This window comes from Triticum dicoccoides, chromosome 6B, assembly GCF_002162155.2.
Source record: "Triticum dicoccoides isolate Atlit2015 ecotype Zavitan chromosome 6B, WEW_v2.0, whole genome shotgun sequence".
NCBI lineage: Eukaryota > Viridiplantae > Streptophyta > Magnoliopsida > Poales > Poaceae > Triticum > Triticum dicoccoides.
The window spans coordinates 91644029-91664231 of record NC_041391.1 but is presented as its reverse complement, the minus strand read 5'-3'; the positions used below and the strand labels follow the sequence as shown (position 1 = coordinate 91664231).

Sequence of the window (20203 nt, the reverse complement as noted above, 5' to 3'; positions counted from 1 at the left end):
CCACCTTCCGACATTGAATCGCAATCGAGAGAGCAGACATTTCCTTCTTTGGAAGGACTACTTTGACACAACAAACCCGTTGTTGAAACATCATAAATTCCGCCGCCATTTTCGTAAGAGTAGGCATCTTTTCAACCGTATTAGAGAGGGGGTGGTCGGCTATGATGACTATTTCGAGTGCAAAGAGGATGCCGTTGGAAAGATTGGTTTCTCCTCTTATAAAAAATGCACCGCCGCCATCTGAATGCTTGCATACGGAGTGCCCGGTGATCTAATTGACGAGTACGTTCGTATGAGCGAGTCTACATGCCTAGACTCTCTGTATAAGTTCTGCAAGGTTGTTATTGCTGTGTTTGGTCCAGGGTACTTGAAAGAGCCGACTCCTGAAGATACAGCCCATTTGTTGGCGATGAATGCCAGCATGGGCTTCCCAAGGATGCTTGCCAGCATAGACTGCATTCACTGGGAGTGGAAGAACTGCCCTTCAGCTTGGCAAGGGCAATATAAGGGCCATGTCAGGGCTTGCACTGTCATACTTGAGGCCGCGGCGTCTCAAGATATCTAGATCTGGCACTTTTTCTTTGGCATGGCCAGATCACACAATGATATCAACGTGCTTTAGCGCTCGCCGGTGTTTGCTAGGCTTGCTGAAGGCAACAACCCATCGGTGAACTTTACTATCAACGGCCACAACTACGACAAAGGATACTACCTGGGTGATGACATCTATCCACAGTGGACCACTATTGTGAAGACAATCCCCAACCCTGTCCGAGAGAAGAGGAAAAGATTTGCCCAAGAGCAAGAGAGTGCTAGGAAGGACGTCGAGCGTGCCTTTGGTGTTTTGCAATCTCGATGGGGCATCGTTCGGTATCCTGGTAATACTTGGAGCACGCAGAAACTGTGAGAGGTGATGACTGCTTGTGTGATCATGCACAATATGATCGTAGAAGATGAGTGCCCGAAACGGCTCTACGATCAAGGGTTTCAGTTTCAGGGTGAGAATATTGTGCCTGAGCATGGAGGAGCGACAACGTTTGAACAATTCACATAATTTCATCATGACATGCGTGATTGGGAAACTCTCATGCAACTGCAAACTGATTTGGTTGAGCATATGTAGACTCATGTTGGCAACCAATATATGTATCTATTTCATTCGGCTTGCAAAACTATGTGAGACAATTTTACTTTTATCCGGGTTGTAAAACTATGCTATTTTAGTTGGTTCAAACTATGCTATTTATTTGGTTTGTGGACTATATATTTGCTTGTGAAATAATGCGGAAGTTGTGTGAAATAATGCAAAATTTATGCTATTTGTTGAAAAAGGGCGGTCAGCCAACCACGCCGGCACATATGGGTCGGTGCGTTGGACGCACTGCCGACTCAAATCTGAAACGAGACGGACGGCGGGCAAGCGGCCGGTCCAAACGTACAAAAAACAAACAAAAACGCCGTTCGATTTGGGTCAGGGCGTTAGAGTTGCTCTAAATGCATCAGAGGCACACAAACTTATTTGGCCTGTGATGGTTTCGTCCAAATTTTGCAAAACTCACTCCATCACCCAGAAGCTTGCTATCCGGCAAAAAAAAGCCCAAAGCCAGCTGGCACTGGCCATGTGCAGAATCAGCCACATACGCACCTGCTCTGCCCCCAGATCACTTCATTGGAACAAAACAGGGTACAAGCAAGCAAGCACATAACAAACCGAGTATCATCTTCCAAGCAAAAGCACACGTCACACATGACACACATGCATATGTTTTCTTGCCGAAGCCTCGAAGGCTCTCGTGCACGTGTGCTCCTTTTCTCTTGGGACCTTTTCCAAAAAAAGAAATATCAACAAATCTGCATGTGCTGCTTCAGTCGGAGGTGCATGTTCATCACACGCCAGCATGCCCGCACTAGCCACCAGCTTGGACCGGCCCACCCGCGCTTAGCAGCCTTGGTTGACCTACGCACGGCGCCGCATTTTTTATAAAGATAAGAAAAGATACGGTGGCGAAAATCACTGTTTAAACCCTTTATTAATTATAGCATAATTTGATCCTAATTAGAAACTTTTTTCAGGATTTAACCCTTTTGATGACGCTATTCACCATGGCGTTTGTGTTGCATGGAAGACGGCATGGTTCGAATTAGGATCAAATCACGCTAATCTTTGATTAAAGGGTCGAAATAGTGATTTTCGCCTTAAAAAATACAAAGGGGAGAGGATAGTTTGGAGGTAATTAAGAAAAATATCATTGTACTCACCCTCAAGATTACTAACCAACTCTTTTGTCGCAATTTAGACCGTATCCATTAGCTTGTGTGATGTGATTTATAAGGTGGTGCCGCAAAGGTGCTTGCTAATGGGTTCAAAGTCTTATTATTGGAGGTCAATTCTATGGAACGGTCTGTTTTTGTCTCGGGCAGACTTATTAATAATATTATTCTGATTTTTGAGTGCTTATACACTAATAAAGCAAAGAAGAACATGTGTTATGCATTGAAAATTGATGACCGTTTGGATAGGGATTATCTGAAGGCTATCATGACGAAACTGAGTTTTTGTTCTGCTTGGATTTCATCGGTGATGATGTGTGTCTTTTCTAGTTCTCAGTTCTCAGTTCTCTTCAATGATGATCAGTTTCAGAATTTTATAAACGGACTAGAGGAATTCGTCGGGATCCACTCTTTTCGTATCTCTTCCTGCATTTGCTGTTGAGGGACTATCATGTTTGTTGAAAGACTCTAATTTTACAAATAAAAAGTTAAAAACACAAACATTAAAATCATGGAGTTGATAATTAAACCATAACTATGACCGGGCGGCCGCCGCTCCTACCGTACACCTTCTGCTACGGTTTCTTCCACATTCAGCCGGCATTGTCGTCGGTCTATCTCGTCTCCTGTGGTCTTAGGGCCATGGAGGATTGGTGGATCTCGGCCCTTGCCGGCGAAAGGGCTCCGTTTTCTGATGCTTTTTTGAGTTTTGTTAGAGTTTGTGTCTTACTCAGAGATGCGAGGCGGAGGCGGCTCTCTGCAGATGGAATAACGTCCTCCCCGCCTAGGCCCCGTTCCGGTGGTGTTTCTAGCATCGGAGGGAGGGTGGAGGTTTGTCTCCGGTTGGAAAAGGCAGTGCCTAGGAGGCGCTTAGGCATGCCTAGGCGCTAGGCAATGGCCAAACGCCTCGCCTAGGGCATAAATGGAGGTCTAGGCAGGGTAAGCAAGGAATTGCCTATGCAAGCAAGAAATCATGCCACATACTGCACTAATATGCCAAACGGGTTATATTCCAATGGTAGTAGATGGTAGTTAACTTATTTATATGCCTTAAACTAATATCTAACACCCAAAATAATCACAAATACACTATGGGTAAAAACTATATTACCGCCTAGGCCGCGCCTAGGGCGCTTAGGCACCGCCTAGGCACTAGGCGAAGGCCAACCGCCTCGCTTACACCTACCGTTTTTTCCAACCTTGGTCTTCGGTGGATCCACGTGGATCCGGTCTTCGTTCGTCTGAGTTCGTGTCCTTACAAGTTGGATACTTCTGATCTACGCTTCTCTTCATCTGCGGCGATTGCTGTTCTGGTACGTTGGTCCTATGGGGTCTTAGCACGACGACTTCCCGACTGTCTACTACAACAAGATTTGCCCGGCTCCGAAGAGGGAGGGGCGATGATGGCGGCGCGCCTTCGGCTCGCTCCAGTGCTTGTAATCGTCGCTAGGTGGTCTACGGACCTGAATGTATTTTTTACTTCTGGTGTTCTTTGTATTAGTTGATGAATAGATCAGAAGTTTAAAAAAAACAAAACCATAACTGTATGACCAACTGTTCAATTATTTATCCAAGTACAAGCCTCACTTTATTCTTGCTTGCAAGTTTGCAACAACACATCAAAATCTAATCGACGGAGAGATGATGCAAGCGTGGCTTGTGGAAGCATAGCTCCGATCAGGCGTAGTACTTGATGTAGCTACTGTAGTCGCTCTGCTTGTCGAAGTATCGGTCCCAGAGCATGACCCCGCCGTAGTTGTCCTTCTTCTGCACCACAGGCGTGATGCCGTAGTAGACGTTCTTGGGGTGTATCCACTGGTAGGACTTCTCGTCGGCGGTGAGCCCGATGAAGAACCGGGTGGCCGGGTACGCCGCCGTCCACCTGTCCCACGCCTCCTCCCACGCCCCGTACTGGTTGCACGCCTTGTCGCTCTCCTCGTAGATCCTCACGTGCACGCGCTCGAAGATCCCCGTCGCCAGCGCCTGCCCCACATGCGCCACCGGCGGGTACCCGCACCGGACCGTCGCCGTTAGGTGCAGCGGCTTCCCCGGGCCGCCGCGGATGTTGTGCTTCGCCAGCTCGATTGCCAGCACGTCGTAGCGGTCCGCCGGCGTGCCGTGCTCCAGGAAGAGGTCGACGCCGTCGGGCCACGCGTCGCCGAAGGGGCGGGGGACGCCCGGTTTGGACCCGCCGAAGTAGGAGTTCCAAAGGTGGTCGAAGAGGTCGAGCGCGGAGCGGTTGGACGGGAGCGAGTAGCCGGTGCCGTAGCCGCCGATGGAGAGGGAGACGGGGACACCCTTGAACTGGCAGTGCTTGATGTCGGCGCCGACGGCGGAGAGGTCGTGGCCGGAGAGGTCGAGGTGGTACTTTTCGTTGGCGCCGAAGACGTCGAGGAAAGACATGCGGGGCATTTGATGATAACCCCCCCAGTTCGTGTGCCTTTGATCATAAGCCCCCCCTTTGTGTCACTGACATATGGGACCGGACCCCATATGTCAGTGACACAAAGGGGGGCCCCACATGTCAGTGACACAAAGGGGGGCTTATGATCAAAGGCACACGAACTGGGGGGTTATCATCTTATGCTGACCATGGTGTACATGCCGGAGTCGCAGGCCTCGCGCAGGGACCCCTCGGCCTTGTTCCGTCCCCAGAACACCGTCACCTGGCCGGTCTTCCCCGCCGCCATGCCCGGCGCGGCCAGCGACAGGGCCGCGGCAACGACGGAGAGAAGGGCTAGGAGGTAGGCTGCTGGCCTCGGGGGTGCGAGCGGCGTCATTGTTGGTTTCTTCAACTCTCGTAGGCGTAGCTAGCTTTGGTATTGCCTTTGCTTGTTTGGATGAAGGGTTGTTTAGCTCGAATGCGATATATATATATATATAGATGGATTCTGGAGGCAAATACAGAGAGACAGATGGAGATGTGGAACTGAGCTCGCTAGGCAGCTATAGCTGACTGGAGAACCATTTTAGCTAGCTATATGGTTGACTTGAGTTGGGCAAGCAAGAGTAACATTTCAGGCTCCTTTTGGTTGCTCCCTTTCGGGCGTGCCGCACGCAGGAGTGACTACTAATAGTGGGGTGGGGTTAGGATCCTCTGCTCTAGCGCACCCATGCAGTGATGAGCAATGCTACATCAACGGACTGGTTACGGGATGTTACTGGGCTAGGAATACGTGGCAGTTTTTAGTTGGTTATTAGCGGGGAACCAGGGCCCACCTCTGAAAATCTATGGGCGGAGGGTTAGTATTATGGGATAGGTCCGTACTATCTTCTCCGTAAGCATTCGTTGTTATAACATTTTTGGTACTGCAGATGATCTCAACCTCTAATAGTGAGGCGGTTTTTATGAGGATACCCACTTGTAAAGCTATTTTTGCTTTTAGTTTCATTTTTCGTGTGCTGAAAACTAAGACCCAAAGATTACAATGAGTTGTATAGGAAACGCTGACAAGTGAGGTTCAAAAGTATCTTGGTCATTTCACCCTGATCAATGATAAAGTCAGATTGAAAAATCACATGAGTTCTGAGAGATTGTGGTGCCATGCATATTATAAACGAAGGAAATGGGGGAGCTTTCAAATTAAGGAGGGAATGTGGGTTAAGATGAGGGTTTGTTGTACAATGGCAAGCACGATTCGAATCTCTAATCCTAATGGAGCAATTGGTAGTCTCCGCCGGTCAATTTTCGTCCCATCACTTTTGTCCGGGTTTTTTTCATTGGTTTTTTCGTCCCCTCCACTCCCCCAGCCACCCACACACCTAGCCGAAAAAAGCACTCCACAAAAAAAAGCACTCCTATCGATCTAGGTCACAGCCCCATCAGTTCAACTCCTACGAGACCGCCACCGCCGCCGGCATCACCCATCTCGATCCAACTCCTTCCTCGGTCCACCTCCTACGAGACCGCCGCCGCCACTTCCATCGCGAAACCCCAGGGTTCCTAGTCTCCGCCACCCACGTCTTGCTCCTCTGCCAATCTACGAGACCGCCGCCGCCGCCGCTGCCATCGCGGAACGCCAGGCAGGGTGTGGTCACATTGCAGGCAACGAGGAGCAGCGCAAGGCTGTGCCTGTCGTGCCCTGCATCGCGCCACCCACCACCTCCACCCTCCATAGTCATCCCTTCCCCAACCTTTGTCCCGTCCCGCATGACGGTCGGCCGTTGTGCTCCCTTAGCAGGCCAAGCCATGTTCATCCTCCCCCGCAGTACTGTGGTCCCGCCGCTGCTTCGGTCGATCATCCGCGCTCCGCCCCGCTGCGGCGCAACGCACCGTGCCCCGTAGGTGGCTGAGAGATGGAGAAGGGGGTCGTAGCAGTCGTCCCCGCGTCTTCCCCCATCTCCAGCAGCTAGATCGTTTCCACATCGGATCCATGCATGTGCATCTACGTAAGAACCATCTCCAGTAGCTAGATCGTCCCCACATTTGATTTTATTCATTGTTCATCTGGTCCTTAATTAATTATCTTGAGCCTTGATTAATTAATATGGAACTCGCACATTTGTGATGGTTTTTTATCTTGCATAAAAAGGAGAGGTGGTTCCTCTTCAGAAGAAAAATCATTCTTGTTTTCCCCGGATGTGATTATCAGTACGATCTAATCTGATCTGATTTTTCTAGATTATGGATGCTTTCTTGTTTATCCAGTCTTGACTTGCGCAGCTGGTTCATGAATATCTTCTCCTGTGGAGAGTTAGTAGTAAAATTATTTATTATGTCATCTTTCTTGTTTGTGTTGCACGGAAGACGCCAAGGTTCCAATTAGGGTCAAATCACGCTAATCTTTGATTAAAGGGTTGAAATAGTGATTTTGGCCTTAAAAATACTAAGGGGAGAGGATAGTTATTTTTTCGAGGTTTGGAGTCCCTAGATATCTCATGACTGATGGTGGCTCACATTTTATTCTTGGTGCTTTCCGTAAAATGCTTGCTAAGTACGGCGTTAATCATAGAATTGCATCTCCTTATCACCCGCAGTCTAGTGGTCAAGTAGAATTGAGCAATAGAGAGCTCAAATTAATTTTGCAAAAGACCGTTAATAGATCTAGGAAGAATTGGACCAAGAAATTTGATGATGCATTATGGGCCTATAGAACTGCATATAAAAATCCTATGGGTATGTCTCCGTATAAGATGGTTTATGAAAAAGTGTGTCACTTACCTCTTGAATTTGAACATAAGGCATATTGGGCCATTAAAGAGCTCAACTATGATTTCAAACTTGCCAGTGAGAAGAGGTTGTTTGACATTAGCTCACTTGATGAATGGAGAACCCAAGCCAATGAGAATGCCAAGCTGTTTAAAGAAAAAGTTAAAAGATGGCATGACAAAAGGATACAAAAGCGTGAGTTTAACGTAGGTGATTATGTGTTGCTATTCAACTCTCATTTAAGATTTTCTGCAGGAAAACTTCTCTCTAAATGGGAAGGTCCTTACATTATCGAGGAGGTCTATCCTCCGGTGCCATAAAAATCAACAACTTCGAAGGCACAAATCCGAAGGTGGTGAACGGTCGAAGAATCAAACATTATATCTCAGGTACTCCTATAAATGTTGAAACTAATATTATCGAAACCGTAACCCCGGAGGAATACATAAGGGAAACTTTCCAGAATGTTTCAGACTCCAAAAAGGAATAGGTATGTGGTACGGTAAGCAAACCGACTCCAAAACAGTTCTAATAACATTTTTTTCTCCGTTTTAGGATATTTAAAAATTTAGGGAAGCAAGAAGTAATCCGGGAAGGACACGAGGCCTCCATGAGGGTGGAGGGCGCGCCCACCCCTACTAGGCGCGCCCCCTGCCTCGTGGGCACCTCGTGTGCCTCCGGGACTCCGTTTTCTTGCACGTTACTTCTTTTGGTCGGTAAAAAATCATTATATAATCTCCCGAAGGTTTTGACCACCGTATCACGCAAAAATCTTCTGTCTTTGTTTCGAGTTGTTTTTCTGACAGATCAAGAGCATCATGACGTCACCCCCCTCCAACAATGAAGACAAGGATGCTTGGCTATTGAAGATAGAGCTGAAAAGAGAAGAACCGGATGAGATCAACAAGGATGAAGGGATCAAGAAGGCCATGGAGGATCAAGCTCCGGCGGAGAAATAAGAAAACATCCCTCAACCTTTACCTAACCTATGTACCACAACTGAGATTGAAGCTTTCAAGATGATTGAGTTAGCTCATATACAAAACAAGCATCTCACACAGGAAAATATTTTGTTGAAGGATCATATGGTCGCACTCAAGGGCATTATCCGCAAGTTGGAGGAGCTTTTACGCTCGATGTGCGATTATCCACCATCATCATCACCGCCTTCATCACCTCTAAGGACATAATCACATGGCTATGGGCACTCCCCTTGGCAATTGCCAAGCTTGGGGGAGGTGCCCCGGTATCGTATCACCATCACACTCCTATCTTTACTGTTTTACTTAGTTCGATCCTTTTGATAATATCTAGATCTAGTAGAATAAAGTTTTGGTTTGAATTAGTTTTGAGTTTTGCTTGGCGATCCCTTTATGTAATCGAGTCCGTGAGTTATATATAATAAAGATTAGTGTTGAGTCAAGGGCTTTGCTATCTTGCCATGATTGATACGTCTCCAACGTATCTATAATTTTCGATTGCTCCATGCTACTTTATCTACTGTTTTGGACTATATTGGGCTTTATTTTCCACTTTTATATTATTATTGGGACTAACCTATTAGCCGGAGGCCCAGCCCAAAATTGATGTTTTTTTTGCCTATTTCAGTATTTCGAAGAAACAGAATATCGAACGGAGTCCAAACGGAATAAAACCTTTGGGAACGTGATTTTCTCACCGAACGTGATCCAGGAGACTTGGACCCTACTCCAAGAAGTGCTAGAGGCAGTCACGAGGGTGGAGGGCGCGCCCCCCTGTGCGCGCCCCCCTGCCTTGTGGGCCCCCTGTTGCTCCACCGACGTACTCCTTCCTCCTATATATACCTACGTACCCCCGTCAGATCAGATACGGAGCCAAAAACCTAATTCCACTACCGCAACCTTCTGTATCTGTGAGATCCCATCTTGGGGCCTGTTTCGGAGCTCCGCCGGAGAGGGCATCTACCACGGAGGGCTTCTACATCAACACCATAGCCTCTCCGATGAAGTGTGAGTAGTTTACTTCAGACCTTCGGGTCCATAGCTAGTAGCTAGATGGCTTCTTCTCTCTTTTTGGATCTCAATACAATGTTCTCCCCCTCTCTTGTGGAGATCTATTCGATGTAATCTTCTTTTTGCGGTGTGTTTGTTAAGACCGATGAATTGTGGGTTTATGATCCAGCTTATCTATGAATAATATTTGATTCTTATCTGAATTCTTTTATGTATGATTGAGTTATTTTTGCAAGTCTCTTAGAATTATCCGTTTGGTTTGGCCAACTAGATTGGTAGTTCTTGCAATGGGAGAAGTGTTTAGCTTTGGGTTCAATCTTGCGGTGTGCTTACCCAGTGACAGAAAGGGTTGCAAGGCACATATTGTATTGTTGCCATCGAGGATAACAAGATGGTTTTTTTATCATATTGCATGAATTTATCCCTCTACATCATGTCATCTTGCTTAAGGCGTTACTCTGTTTTTTTAGTTAATACTCTAGATGCATGCTGGATAGTGGTCGATGAGTGGAGTAATAGTAGTAGATGCAGAATCGTTTCGATCTAGTTGTCTTGGACGTGATGCCTATATACATGATCATACCTAGATAATCTCATAATTATTCTCTTTTCTATCAATTGCTCAACAGTAATTTGTTCACCCACCGTAGAATACTTATGCTCTTGAGAGAAGCCACTAGTGAAACCTATGGCCCCCGGGTCTATTCTCATCATATCAATCTCCATTACTTTATTACTTGCTTTGTTTTTACTTTGCCTTTTACCTTTTACTTTGCATCTCTATATCAAAAATACCAAAAATATTATTTATCATCTCTATCAAATCTCACCCTCGTAAGTGACCGTGAAGGGATTGACAACCCCTAATCGCGTTGGTTGCGAGTAGCTATCGTTTTGTGTAGGTACGAGGGACTCGTGCGTGATCTCCTACTGGATTGATACCTTAGTTCTCAAAAACTGAGGGAAATACTTACGATACTTTACTGCATCATCCTCTCCTCTTCGGGGAAATCCAACGCCAGTGCTCAAGAGGTACCAAGAAGAATTTCTGGCGCCGTTGCCGGGGAGTTTGTGCAAAAGTCAACCATACCAAGTACCCATCACAATCCCTATCTCTCACATTACATTATTTGCCTCTCTTTTTCCTCTCCCCCACTTCACCCTTGCCGTTTCATTCGCCCTCTCTTTTGCGTTCGCCTTCTTCCCGTATGTATCTTTGTTTGTGTTTCCTTGTGCCTTCTATATGCTTGCATCTTTGCTTGCTAAAAATCTATTGATATGGATCCACTTAAAGTGTTCTACTTGGATCATCTTCAATCCTTATGTGCTCGTGCTGAAACCCCAACTAGCCTAGTTGATGGGAAATCTTTAGATGCGCATGCTCATTTTGTGCGTCGTCGTTTATCTGAAAAAGGGAGACTCTTATAGTATCATATAAATAGTTTGCTATGCTATGCTTGGAATCTTTGTGAAATGTGTGATTTTACTTGTTGCTCTAAGAACCCTAAAAAACACCTTCCCTACCTATGTGAGTTCAATGATAATGAAATCTTATCTTCATATGCAAAGGGTGTTTATAGTTACTATGATATCGAACAAATTAAAGAATTTGTCGTTTTTAAGGGTGCTCATGAAGTTGCTTCTTTGATTGAAAAGTATGATTTTACTCTGAACAAATCTGAAAATTCCATCATACTTACATATTGTAATGAAAACCTTGCTCATAATGTCTATGTCCAAGAATTTATTGAAAGAATAACCGTTGCTTTGGAAGAAAATAATGATATGCATGAATCTATAGATAATGATGATTCCGATGATTTGATTGAAATATCCCTTGATGAACATGATGCTTGCTATTCTTGTGGCCATGAAGCCAATATTTATGAAGACGAATTTGCTATAGTTCCTTATGTTAAAAATGAGATCATTGCTATTGCACCCATGCTTGATAGCTCCCTCAACGAAAAGCATGATTTAAATGATTTTACTATAAATTCTCTTGATGTCAATTGTGCTAATAATATGCAAAACCCTAAGCTTGGGGATGCTAGTTTGGCTATGTCTACTACTTGTTGCAATGATTATGATTGGGGTGATTTTTCTTATGATCTTGAAAATTTATTTAATACCCATGATGAATATGAGATTGATAATATTGTTTGCAATAATATTGAAAGTGGGTTTGGAAGAGTGTCAACTCTAGATCCCACATATTTGGAGAATATTCAATCTTATGAAATTTTTGATAAAAGTGGGTTTGGAGAGGTCATGACTTTAGTTAATGTTAATCCCACTATTTCGGAAGAGTGTCAACTTTGCATGCATGTGGATCATGTTGAAAATATTTTATGTGATAGCTATTTTTTTGAATTTTCTTATAATCTGACATGTAATTATTATGAGATAGGAAAATATGGTCGTAGAAATTTTCGTGATAATGAATTACCTCTCGTTATGTTGAGATTGCTATATTGTTTCTTTCCGCCTCCTTGCATATGCTAGTTTTTGATTGCCTTGATAATTTGTTTGCCTATAAGATGCCTATGCATAGGAAGTATGTTAGACTTAGATGTGTTTATCACATGTTTTATGATGCTCTCTTTGTGCTTCAATTCTTGTCTTTCTTGTGAGCATCATTGAAATATTTATGCCTAGCTAGGGGCGTTAAACGATAGCGCTTGTTGGGAGGCAACCCAATTTTTTTTTTGTTCCTGTTTAGTGTTAAATTTTGTTTCTACTTTCTGTTTAAATGTGTTTTTATGTTTTAATTAGTGTTTGTGCCAAGTAGATTGACATTTTACATTTTACTTTGCATCTCTATATCAAAAATACCAAAAATATTATTTATCATCTCTATCAGATCTCACCGTCATAAGTGACCGTGAAGGGATTGACAATCCTTAATCGCGTTGGTTGCGAGTAGCTATCGTTTTGTGTAGGTACGAGGGACTCGTGCATGATCTCCTACTGGATTGATACATTGGTTCTCAAAAACTGAGGGAAATACTTACGCTACTTTACTGCATCATCCTCTCCTCTTCGGGAAATCCAACGCAGTGCTCAAGAGGTAGCAATGATCTTAAGAAAATAAAAAGAATAAAAGAGTTCATATTGATCTTATGGATAGTAATGACTTCACATATAAAGAGTATGAGGCATGAAAGTTGTTGAGAGTTGACAAACATAGTTTTGGTCATCGTTGCAATGAATAGGAAGTAATAAATAAAGAGAGGTTTTCACATATAAATATACTATCTTGGACATCTTTTATAATATAATTGTGATCACTCATTAAAGTATGACATTCTAAAGAGTTGATATTGGACAAGGAAGACAACATAATAGTTTATGTTTTCTCACATCTCAGTTAAAGTATATTATCATGGATCATTCAAACATGTTGAGCTTGCCTTTCCCCCTCATGCTAGCCAAAAATTCGTTGCACCAAGTAGGGATACTACTTGTGCTTCCAAATATCGTTAAACCCAGTTTTGCCATGAGAGTCCACCATAACTACCTATGGATTGAGTAAGATCCTTCAAGTAAGTTGTCATGTTGCATGCAATAAAAATTGCTCTCTAAATATGCATGACTTATTAGTGCGGAGAAAATAAGCTTTATACGATCGTGTGATATGGAAGTAATAAAAGCAACAGACTGCATAATAAAGGTTCATATCACAAGTGGCAATATAAAGTGATGTTCTTTTGCATTAAGATTTTGTGCATCCAACCCTAAAAGCACATGACAACCTCTGCTTCCCTCTGCGAAGGGCTTATCTTTTACTTTATGTCTTTTAATTTATGCAAGAGTCAAGGTGATCTCCACCTTTCCCTTTTATGGATAAGCCCTTCGAAGATAAACGGAAGACCTTCTTATTGGTAATATCCTTGGGCATACCTGTTTCCCTCTGCGAAGGGCTTATCCTCACCCCGACCAGCAGAGCAAAGAGTTGCTCCTCAACCTACTGAACCTACTGAAGATGTTTACTTTGAAATTCCTTCGGGCATGGTAGAGAAACTGCTAGCTAATCCTTTTACAGGAGATGGAACATTACATCCCGACTTGCACCTAATCTATGTGGATGAAGTTTGTGGATTATTTAAGCTTGCAGGTATGCCCGAGGATGTTACCAAGAAGAAGGTCTTCCCTTTATCTTTGAAGGGAGAGGCATTGACATGGTTTAGGCTATGTGATGATATGGGATCATGGAACTACAACCGATTGAAATTGGAATTTCATCAGAAGTTTTATCCTATGCATCTTGTTCATCGTGATCGTAATTACATATATAATTTTTGCCCTCGCGAAGGAGAAAGCATCGCTCAAGCACTACAGGAATCAACTACTTTGCCATCTGCCACGGCGGACGGCAAAGGCATGGATAGCGGATGGCAAAGGTCTTTGCCGTCCGCGGAGGACGGCAAAGTACGGGACGGCTAAGAGCTACGTTGCCGTCTGCTTCGGGCGGCTGACGGCAAAGGGGCCTTTGCCATCAGCAGCGGACGGAAAAGAATGTTGACGGCAATAAATGCGCTGTTACTCCGTTATGTGGTTAACGGAAGGTCTTTGTCATCCGCCGCGGACGTCAAACTTCGGAAGGCCTTTGACGTCCGCCGAGTGATGTCAGCCGACGTCACTACACGGCGGGCCTTTGCCGTCCGCCGCTATAGGCATAGTTTTTTTCTCTTTGCCGTCAGCCACTGTAGGCAAACTGACCAAATTGGTCAGCCTCCTAGGAAGCATAGTTGCCTGCCCCGTGTCCTCTTTGCCGTCCACTGCTGATGGCAAAGAGCCCTTTGCCATCGGTGGCAGACGGCAAAGAGCCTGCATATTGTCTCCTTTTTCTGTTTTTTTAATCCAACAATTTTCACAGCAAATATATATGACATATATAGATATATTTCACAGGGCTATTGAACAACACATAAGTTTCATCGTACATACATATATAGTTCCATCCATTCATACATAGCAAGTTGCACATACACATAAGTTGCAACCATTAGGAAGTTGCACATACATATTACAATGCAAAGTTTCATCAAGATAGCAAGTTCCACGTAGCAAGCTAGAAGAATACTAGAAGAGAATGAAATAAAAAACAAGCACTCCAAGCCAGCTTCCGAGAAGTGAATGAAATCTGCAAAATGGCAAATAAGAAAGTTAGGAAAAGGTGACTAGAAGAAGAAGACTAGAAGAAGAAGGACACCATCGTTTGTGGGGTAACTTAGGTGAAATGGATCGTTTATGAGCTAACTAAGGTAAAATGCATCATTTTAGAGCTAACGTATGTAAAATGGATCGTTTATGAGTTAACTAAGCTAATTATGCCATTTTTTTACATAAGTAGTAAGTACATGTCATTATTGAGCAAATCTAGTTAACTAAGCATATTATAACTAACTTAGGTCATTTTGGAGGAAACAAAGCTAAGTATAGATCGTTTTAGAGCTAACTTAGGTAAAATGGCTGGTTTTGGAGGTCAGTAAGCTTATTAAGTCATTTTGCAGGAAAAGAAGCTAACTCTAGGTCATTAAGGTAAGCATATTGGATGAAATAAAGCTAAGTCTAGGTCTTTATGCATTTGTTAAGCAAAAAACTAGAGAAACTTACCTTGATCATGGAGGTGTGGGAGCGGGCTGGCTCATGCCAGTAGCTGGAGAAGGATCATGTGATGCTTGTGTGGAGTTATGCTGCACCAAAGATCATTTCCAATGTTTCGTTAGCATGATGACACTCAAATGTTAAGACTAGCAAGTAACGTCCATTCAAATTAAACTCATCGTGGTCTCAGGAGCAATCTCTGGATCAATGGCTATGGAGCCACGGGACCTCCCGCCACTAGATATCATCACCTGCTCTGGATTGTAGGGAATCCGGCTCAGGTTAAACTCCTCCCCTTTCCTTGCCTTCCTCTTGACTTGCTTGTAAGAGGCAGTGTGGGCCATGGCATACAGGTCGTACCCCTCTGCCACCTTATTCGTCGTATTGTAGCATGCCTGAAAGAGAGAAACAAAGTAAATTAGTAATTAAAGGGCTCAAGCTAGCATGATGAATGAATTGCATTAATCATGAAGCAAACCACATACCCAATTCCGCCCGAACTGATATAAGCTGGAGCTACCTTGATGGTGTGGCACACCTTCAATTTGGGCACGTTTGTCCTTGGCCTTAGTCGGCTCCCCTTCCATCTTTCAACACCTGCCATGACAAAGAGTAAATGAAATTAGTACAACATAAAAAAAATACCGACATGAATAATAATATGTATATCACTTAAGTGTATCATCATCAAGTACAACATAAAAAAATTGAATACCTGACACTACTAAAAATCTCGATCAGTATCATCAATAAATGCATAATCATCATCATCACTATAATCAATGACGGGCTCATAGGGTTCAGTGGCATCAACATGTGGAAGGCCACCTTTACATAATCGGTCAAGCATTGAGAGGTCGTCCGCAGCAGTAACCTCTTCTTGTTCCGGCTCTTCTTGTTCCTCCTCTGGGGTGATGTGGGATTCACTGTCGCTGTCTACTTCAATGTTTTGGGGTGAAGTATACCGGTTCTTGAAACGCTTTTTGGAAAGACGTGTCTCTTGGAAGAATTCTCCTTCATATGTGTTTGGGTTATAGTCTTCATAATCCTCTTCCTTTGGGGGAGATAGTCTAGCACGTGGCGGCACTTCATAAATGACATCCCAACCTTTCAGATTTGGATTAGTTTGGCAGGCCCAGGGTAGATAGAATACTTGGGTCGCCTGTTGAGCTGTAATATAGACATCAGGAACATCTAAATGGGTGCTTTGGTTGATTTCAACTAGCCCTATATGTTCATGAGTCCTTCTAGTATCCTTCGGCTGAAACCAATAACATTTGAAGACTACGACATTCGGTGGGTTTTCACCATAGAATAGAAGTTCATAAATTGCTTCAACTCTCCCATAATACTAGGTACCTCCTTCGCCGATAGCAGATACACAACAATTTGTAGACTTTCGGTCGGCCATAGATAGCTCTTTGCCATAGGTACGAAAACGATACCCGTTGATGTCGTATTTGTCAAATGAGCGGACCTTATAGTCAAAACCATTAGCGACTTGTCTCAATTCAGCGTCCATAGACTCTGAATTATCCTACAAGTTTAATATGAAAGGATTGTTGCATTACGCACAAATTAGCGAATGAAATGAAATTGTCTAATAGAATTTACCGTTTGTTTGAACCAAGAGATGAAACCGGGATAGCCTCCTCCTTGCTTTGCGAGAAGCTCATACTCTTCGACGGGATCCTTTTGGATCACTGCTCCATACGAGAATAGGGCGACGTATTGACTGTATGAAATATCCAGGAATAAGAGTAGTTCAAACGGAAATAGAAGTTGCGAAACAATGTACCGAGAACTTACTCGATGTACGTCCGCACTTCTATCAGGTTGTTGAAGATATACAACGAAATGGTACGCCATTCTTCGTTATCCAAAGATACTGGATTTGAAACACTGGCTGGTGCGAGATTCCCTTTGAATAGGCTGAGGTTGGATCCACCCTTTTTAGGCTCGTCAGCATTGTACCGAGGCTTCGGATTATGCAAATGACGGTTTTTGGTTTCGTAGTGTGCTATCACGAAGTTTGCCGCCTCCTCAGTGATGAATGCCTCAGCCATAGACGCTTCAATTCTATGTTTATTTTTACATTTTTCTCGAAGCGTCTTCTGCATCCTCTCAGTTGGGTAGCACCAACGATTTTGCACGCCCCCCCAATCTTGCCTCGGTCGGGAGATGCAAAATCAAATGCTGCATTGGATTAAAGAAGCCCGGTGGAAAGATCTTCTCTAACTTGCAGATCAACTCTGGCGCCAACTCTTCCATTTCTTCTAGCACGCCAGGCGATAGTTTTTTCGCACAAAGAACACGGAAGAAATAGCTGAGTTCTGCCAGTACTAGCCATTCATCCTCAGGGATGAAGCCACACAACATCACCGGCATTACCCGCTCAATCCATATGTGCCAATCATGACTCTTGAGACCAAATATCTTCAATTTATCAAGACTCTCTCCCCTCTTTAGATTCGCTGCATACCCATCGGGGAACATCAACTGCATTTTCACCCACAAGATAATTTCCCTCATAGCTGGCCTTCCAAGATTGAACCATGCCTTTGGCTTTGTCCAGTTCTGCTTTCCTTTTGGTTCTTTCATGTTTTGTAACGGCCTATCACATAGCGCCTCCAGATCGACTCTAGCATTAGTATTATCCTTTGATTTCCCATCTATGCCGAACAATGTACCAAAAAGTGCCTCGCCGATATTCTTCTCAGTGTGCATCACGTCGATGTTGTGTGGGCAAAGGAGGTCTTTGAAGTAAGGCATATCCCATAAGCATGTTTTGTGAGTCCAGGCGTGCTCAGAATTATACCCCTTGAAGTAATCTGGACGCTCTGGATCTGGCTCGAGAGCGTTTAACTGATCCAGGGTCTGTTGGCCTGTCAATGCAGGTGGTGCAGAGTTTTTTACAACTCTACCTCTGATGAAGTTCTTCTTGTCTTTCCTGAACTTATGGCGAGGATCCAGGAACTGTCTATGCATGTCGAAGCAAGAAAACTTGCGACCGGCCTGAAGCCAACGAAACTCAAGAGCTCCCTTGCATGTGGGGCACGGGAACCTTCCATGCACACACCAGCCAATGAATAGCGCATACGCTGGCAAGTCATGCGTCGAGTACATGTACCAGACACGCATTATGAAGTTTCATTTGCTATAGGCGTCGTATGTCTTGAACCCATTATCCCAGGCTTCTTGCAATTCGTCCTTAAGCGGCTGCATGTACACATTCATATTTTCCATGGATAGTTGGGCCCTGGAATTATCAACATTAGGAAAATGTTCTTTCTTTGCATATCTGTCCGGGGGGGAGATTGAGTGGAAAGACAAATACGGGCCAACAACTGTATTGGGCTGCCGTCATACCAAACACAGTGAACCCATCGGTGCTGATGCTGACTCGAGGATGCCTCGGATCTGCCGCTTTGTCAGCATGTAATTCATCAAATTTTTTCCATGCAACACCATCCGATGTGTGTACCATCATCAGATTCCCATCTGCATCTAGTTCGGTTCTTTTGCCTGTTTTGTGCCATGTCATCTGTCTGGCCGTCTCTTCGACCATGAAAAGACGTTGAAGTCTTGGTACGATTGGCATATACCGAAGAACACTAACAGGGATTTTGGTCTGTGTCTTCTCACCCATATCGTTGTCTACCACAATATACCTGGAAGACTTGCAAATGGGACAATGGTTCAAGTCCGCATACTCAAGCCTAAATAAGGCACATCCTTTCTCACAGGCATGTATCTTCTCATAGGGCATCTTCAGTGCACGGAGGATTTTGTCCGACTGTACAGGTTTGCAGGCATTACATGGCCTTTGGGTAGAAAGCATCCAAATACTGTCATAATTGCGTCATAGCATTCTCTGCCCAAGTTGAACTGAGCCTTCAAAGCCATTACTTGTGAGATGGCATCCAACTAACAAAGCTCAGTGTGCTCGTGGAGCGGACGTTTTGATGACTCCAACATTTCATTGAAGGCCTTTGCAGATTCCTCCATCTCCTCGTCCGAATCCCGAGCATCATCATAGTCTTGCACCATGTTTTCCATCCCGGTACCATGCTCGTCGGTGCGACGATGATCCACCTCAGCGCCGTCACGTTGGGAAGACTCACCATGAAATGTCCACACTGTATAATCGGGCGTAAAACCATTCTTCTGCAGGTGTTTACCCGTTTCAGCCTCTGTCCTCTTTTCCCAATTGCCGCATCGGAAACAGGGGCACCAAGTTTCCCTCTGGCCATTTGCAAATGCGGCTTGCACAAACCCCTTGGTTTTTGTGAACCATTCAGCGCTCCATTTGTTCTGACTAGTGTGACCGGTATACATCCACGCACGATCACTCATCTTGACTTTCAGAGCTACTGGGCACACAACAATTATATATATAATTCACCATGTATATATTCATTAGTTGCTCTACTTTGTCAATTTTATTACGTCCATGCAACCTACACTCTAATAGGTAATGATAGGTCCTAATCCCATCCGAGTATGTGTAGATTGGGTTCATTTTCCCATGCTATGCTCCGGATTCGACGCAAAATTTCGGCAGCACCTCCCCGCTGTTCTCCTGATACACGTCTCTGCAATAAACAGAGAGGATGTGTACCCGGAGAACAACAGGGGTAGCACTGACGAAATTTATGCGTCGGATCCGGAGCAAAGCATATGGGAAAACGAACCCAATCTACACATACTCGGGCTGTCCATGGATAGCGTTGGACAATTCGAAAGAATCAAGGTTATAAATATGCAAATGCATGCATATTCATAACTATGACGCTTTCGAATGGGAGACACATATTGGTTACGCATACTGATGATTCAAGACACATATATAGCTAGCTATCAAGTTTCATCGGCACGAACACCGGAACAGAGCAAATAATTAACGGGGGAGGAGGACATTGTATTTGTGCTCACCCACGAACGAAGGGGCAAAGCTCGTCAAACGCACGGCGAGGTCGTCGAACACCAAACCTCGCAGCGGTGAAACAACTGCACATTTAAATCAACCCGATCAACACAATTATATATGACCTCGCCGTGCGTTTTCATAATAAAATCAAAAAATATATGACCTAACTAATAATTCACAAATATAAGACCCTGTCGGCCTCGGGGGGTCGGGTGTCGGGGTGTCTGGGTGTCGTGTCGTTGTCGGGGTGTG

At 44.3% G+C, this 20203-nt stretch overlaps 1 protein-coding gene across 1 annotated transcript; it reads right to left on the bottom strand.

Moving 5' to 3' along the window:
- Window positions 1-3859: 3859 nt before the first annotated feature.
- LOC119325272 (xylanase inhibitor protein 1-like) lies at window positions 3860-5055 on the bottom strand. The gene is made up of 2 exons (XM_037599013.1): window positions 4859-5055; window positions 3860-4676 (listed from the first exon to the last, which is right to left on the bottom strand). The coding sequence occupies exons 1-2, from the start codon at window positions 5049-5051 to the stop codon at window positions 3949-3951; spliced, it is 921 nt and encodes a 306-aa protein (XP_037454910.1). The 5' UTR covers window positions 5052-5055; the 3' UTR covers window positions 3860-3948.
- Between the last annotated feature and the right edge of the window lie 15148 nt (window positions 5056-20203).

Bases quoted from the DNA above. Each gene is read 5' to 3' on its own strand.
- LOC119325272 (XM_037599013.1), bottom strand. From the start codon at position 5,051: ATGACGCCGCTCGCACCCCCGAGGCCAGCAGCCTACCTCCTAGCCCTT. The intron at 4,677-4,858 runs GCATAAGATGAT...ATCAAATGCCCC, and splicing joins CGGCATGTACACCATGGTCA to GCATGTCTTTCCTCGACGTC.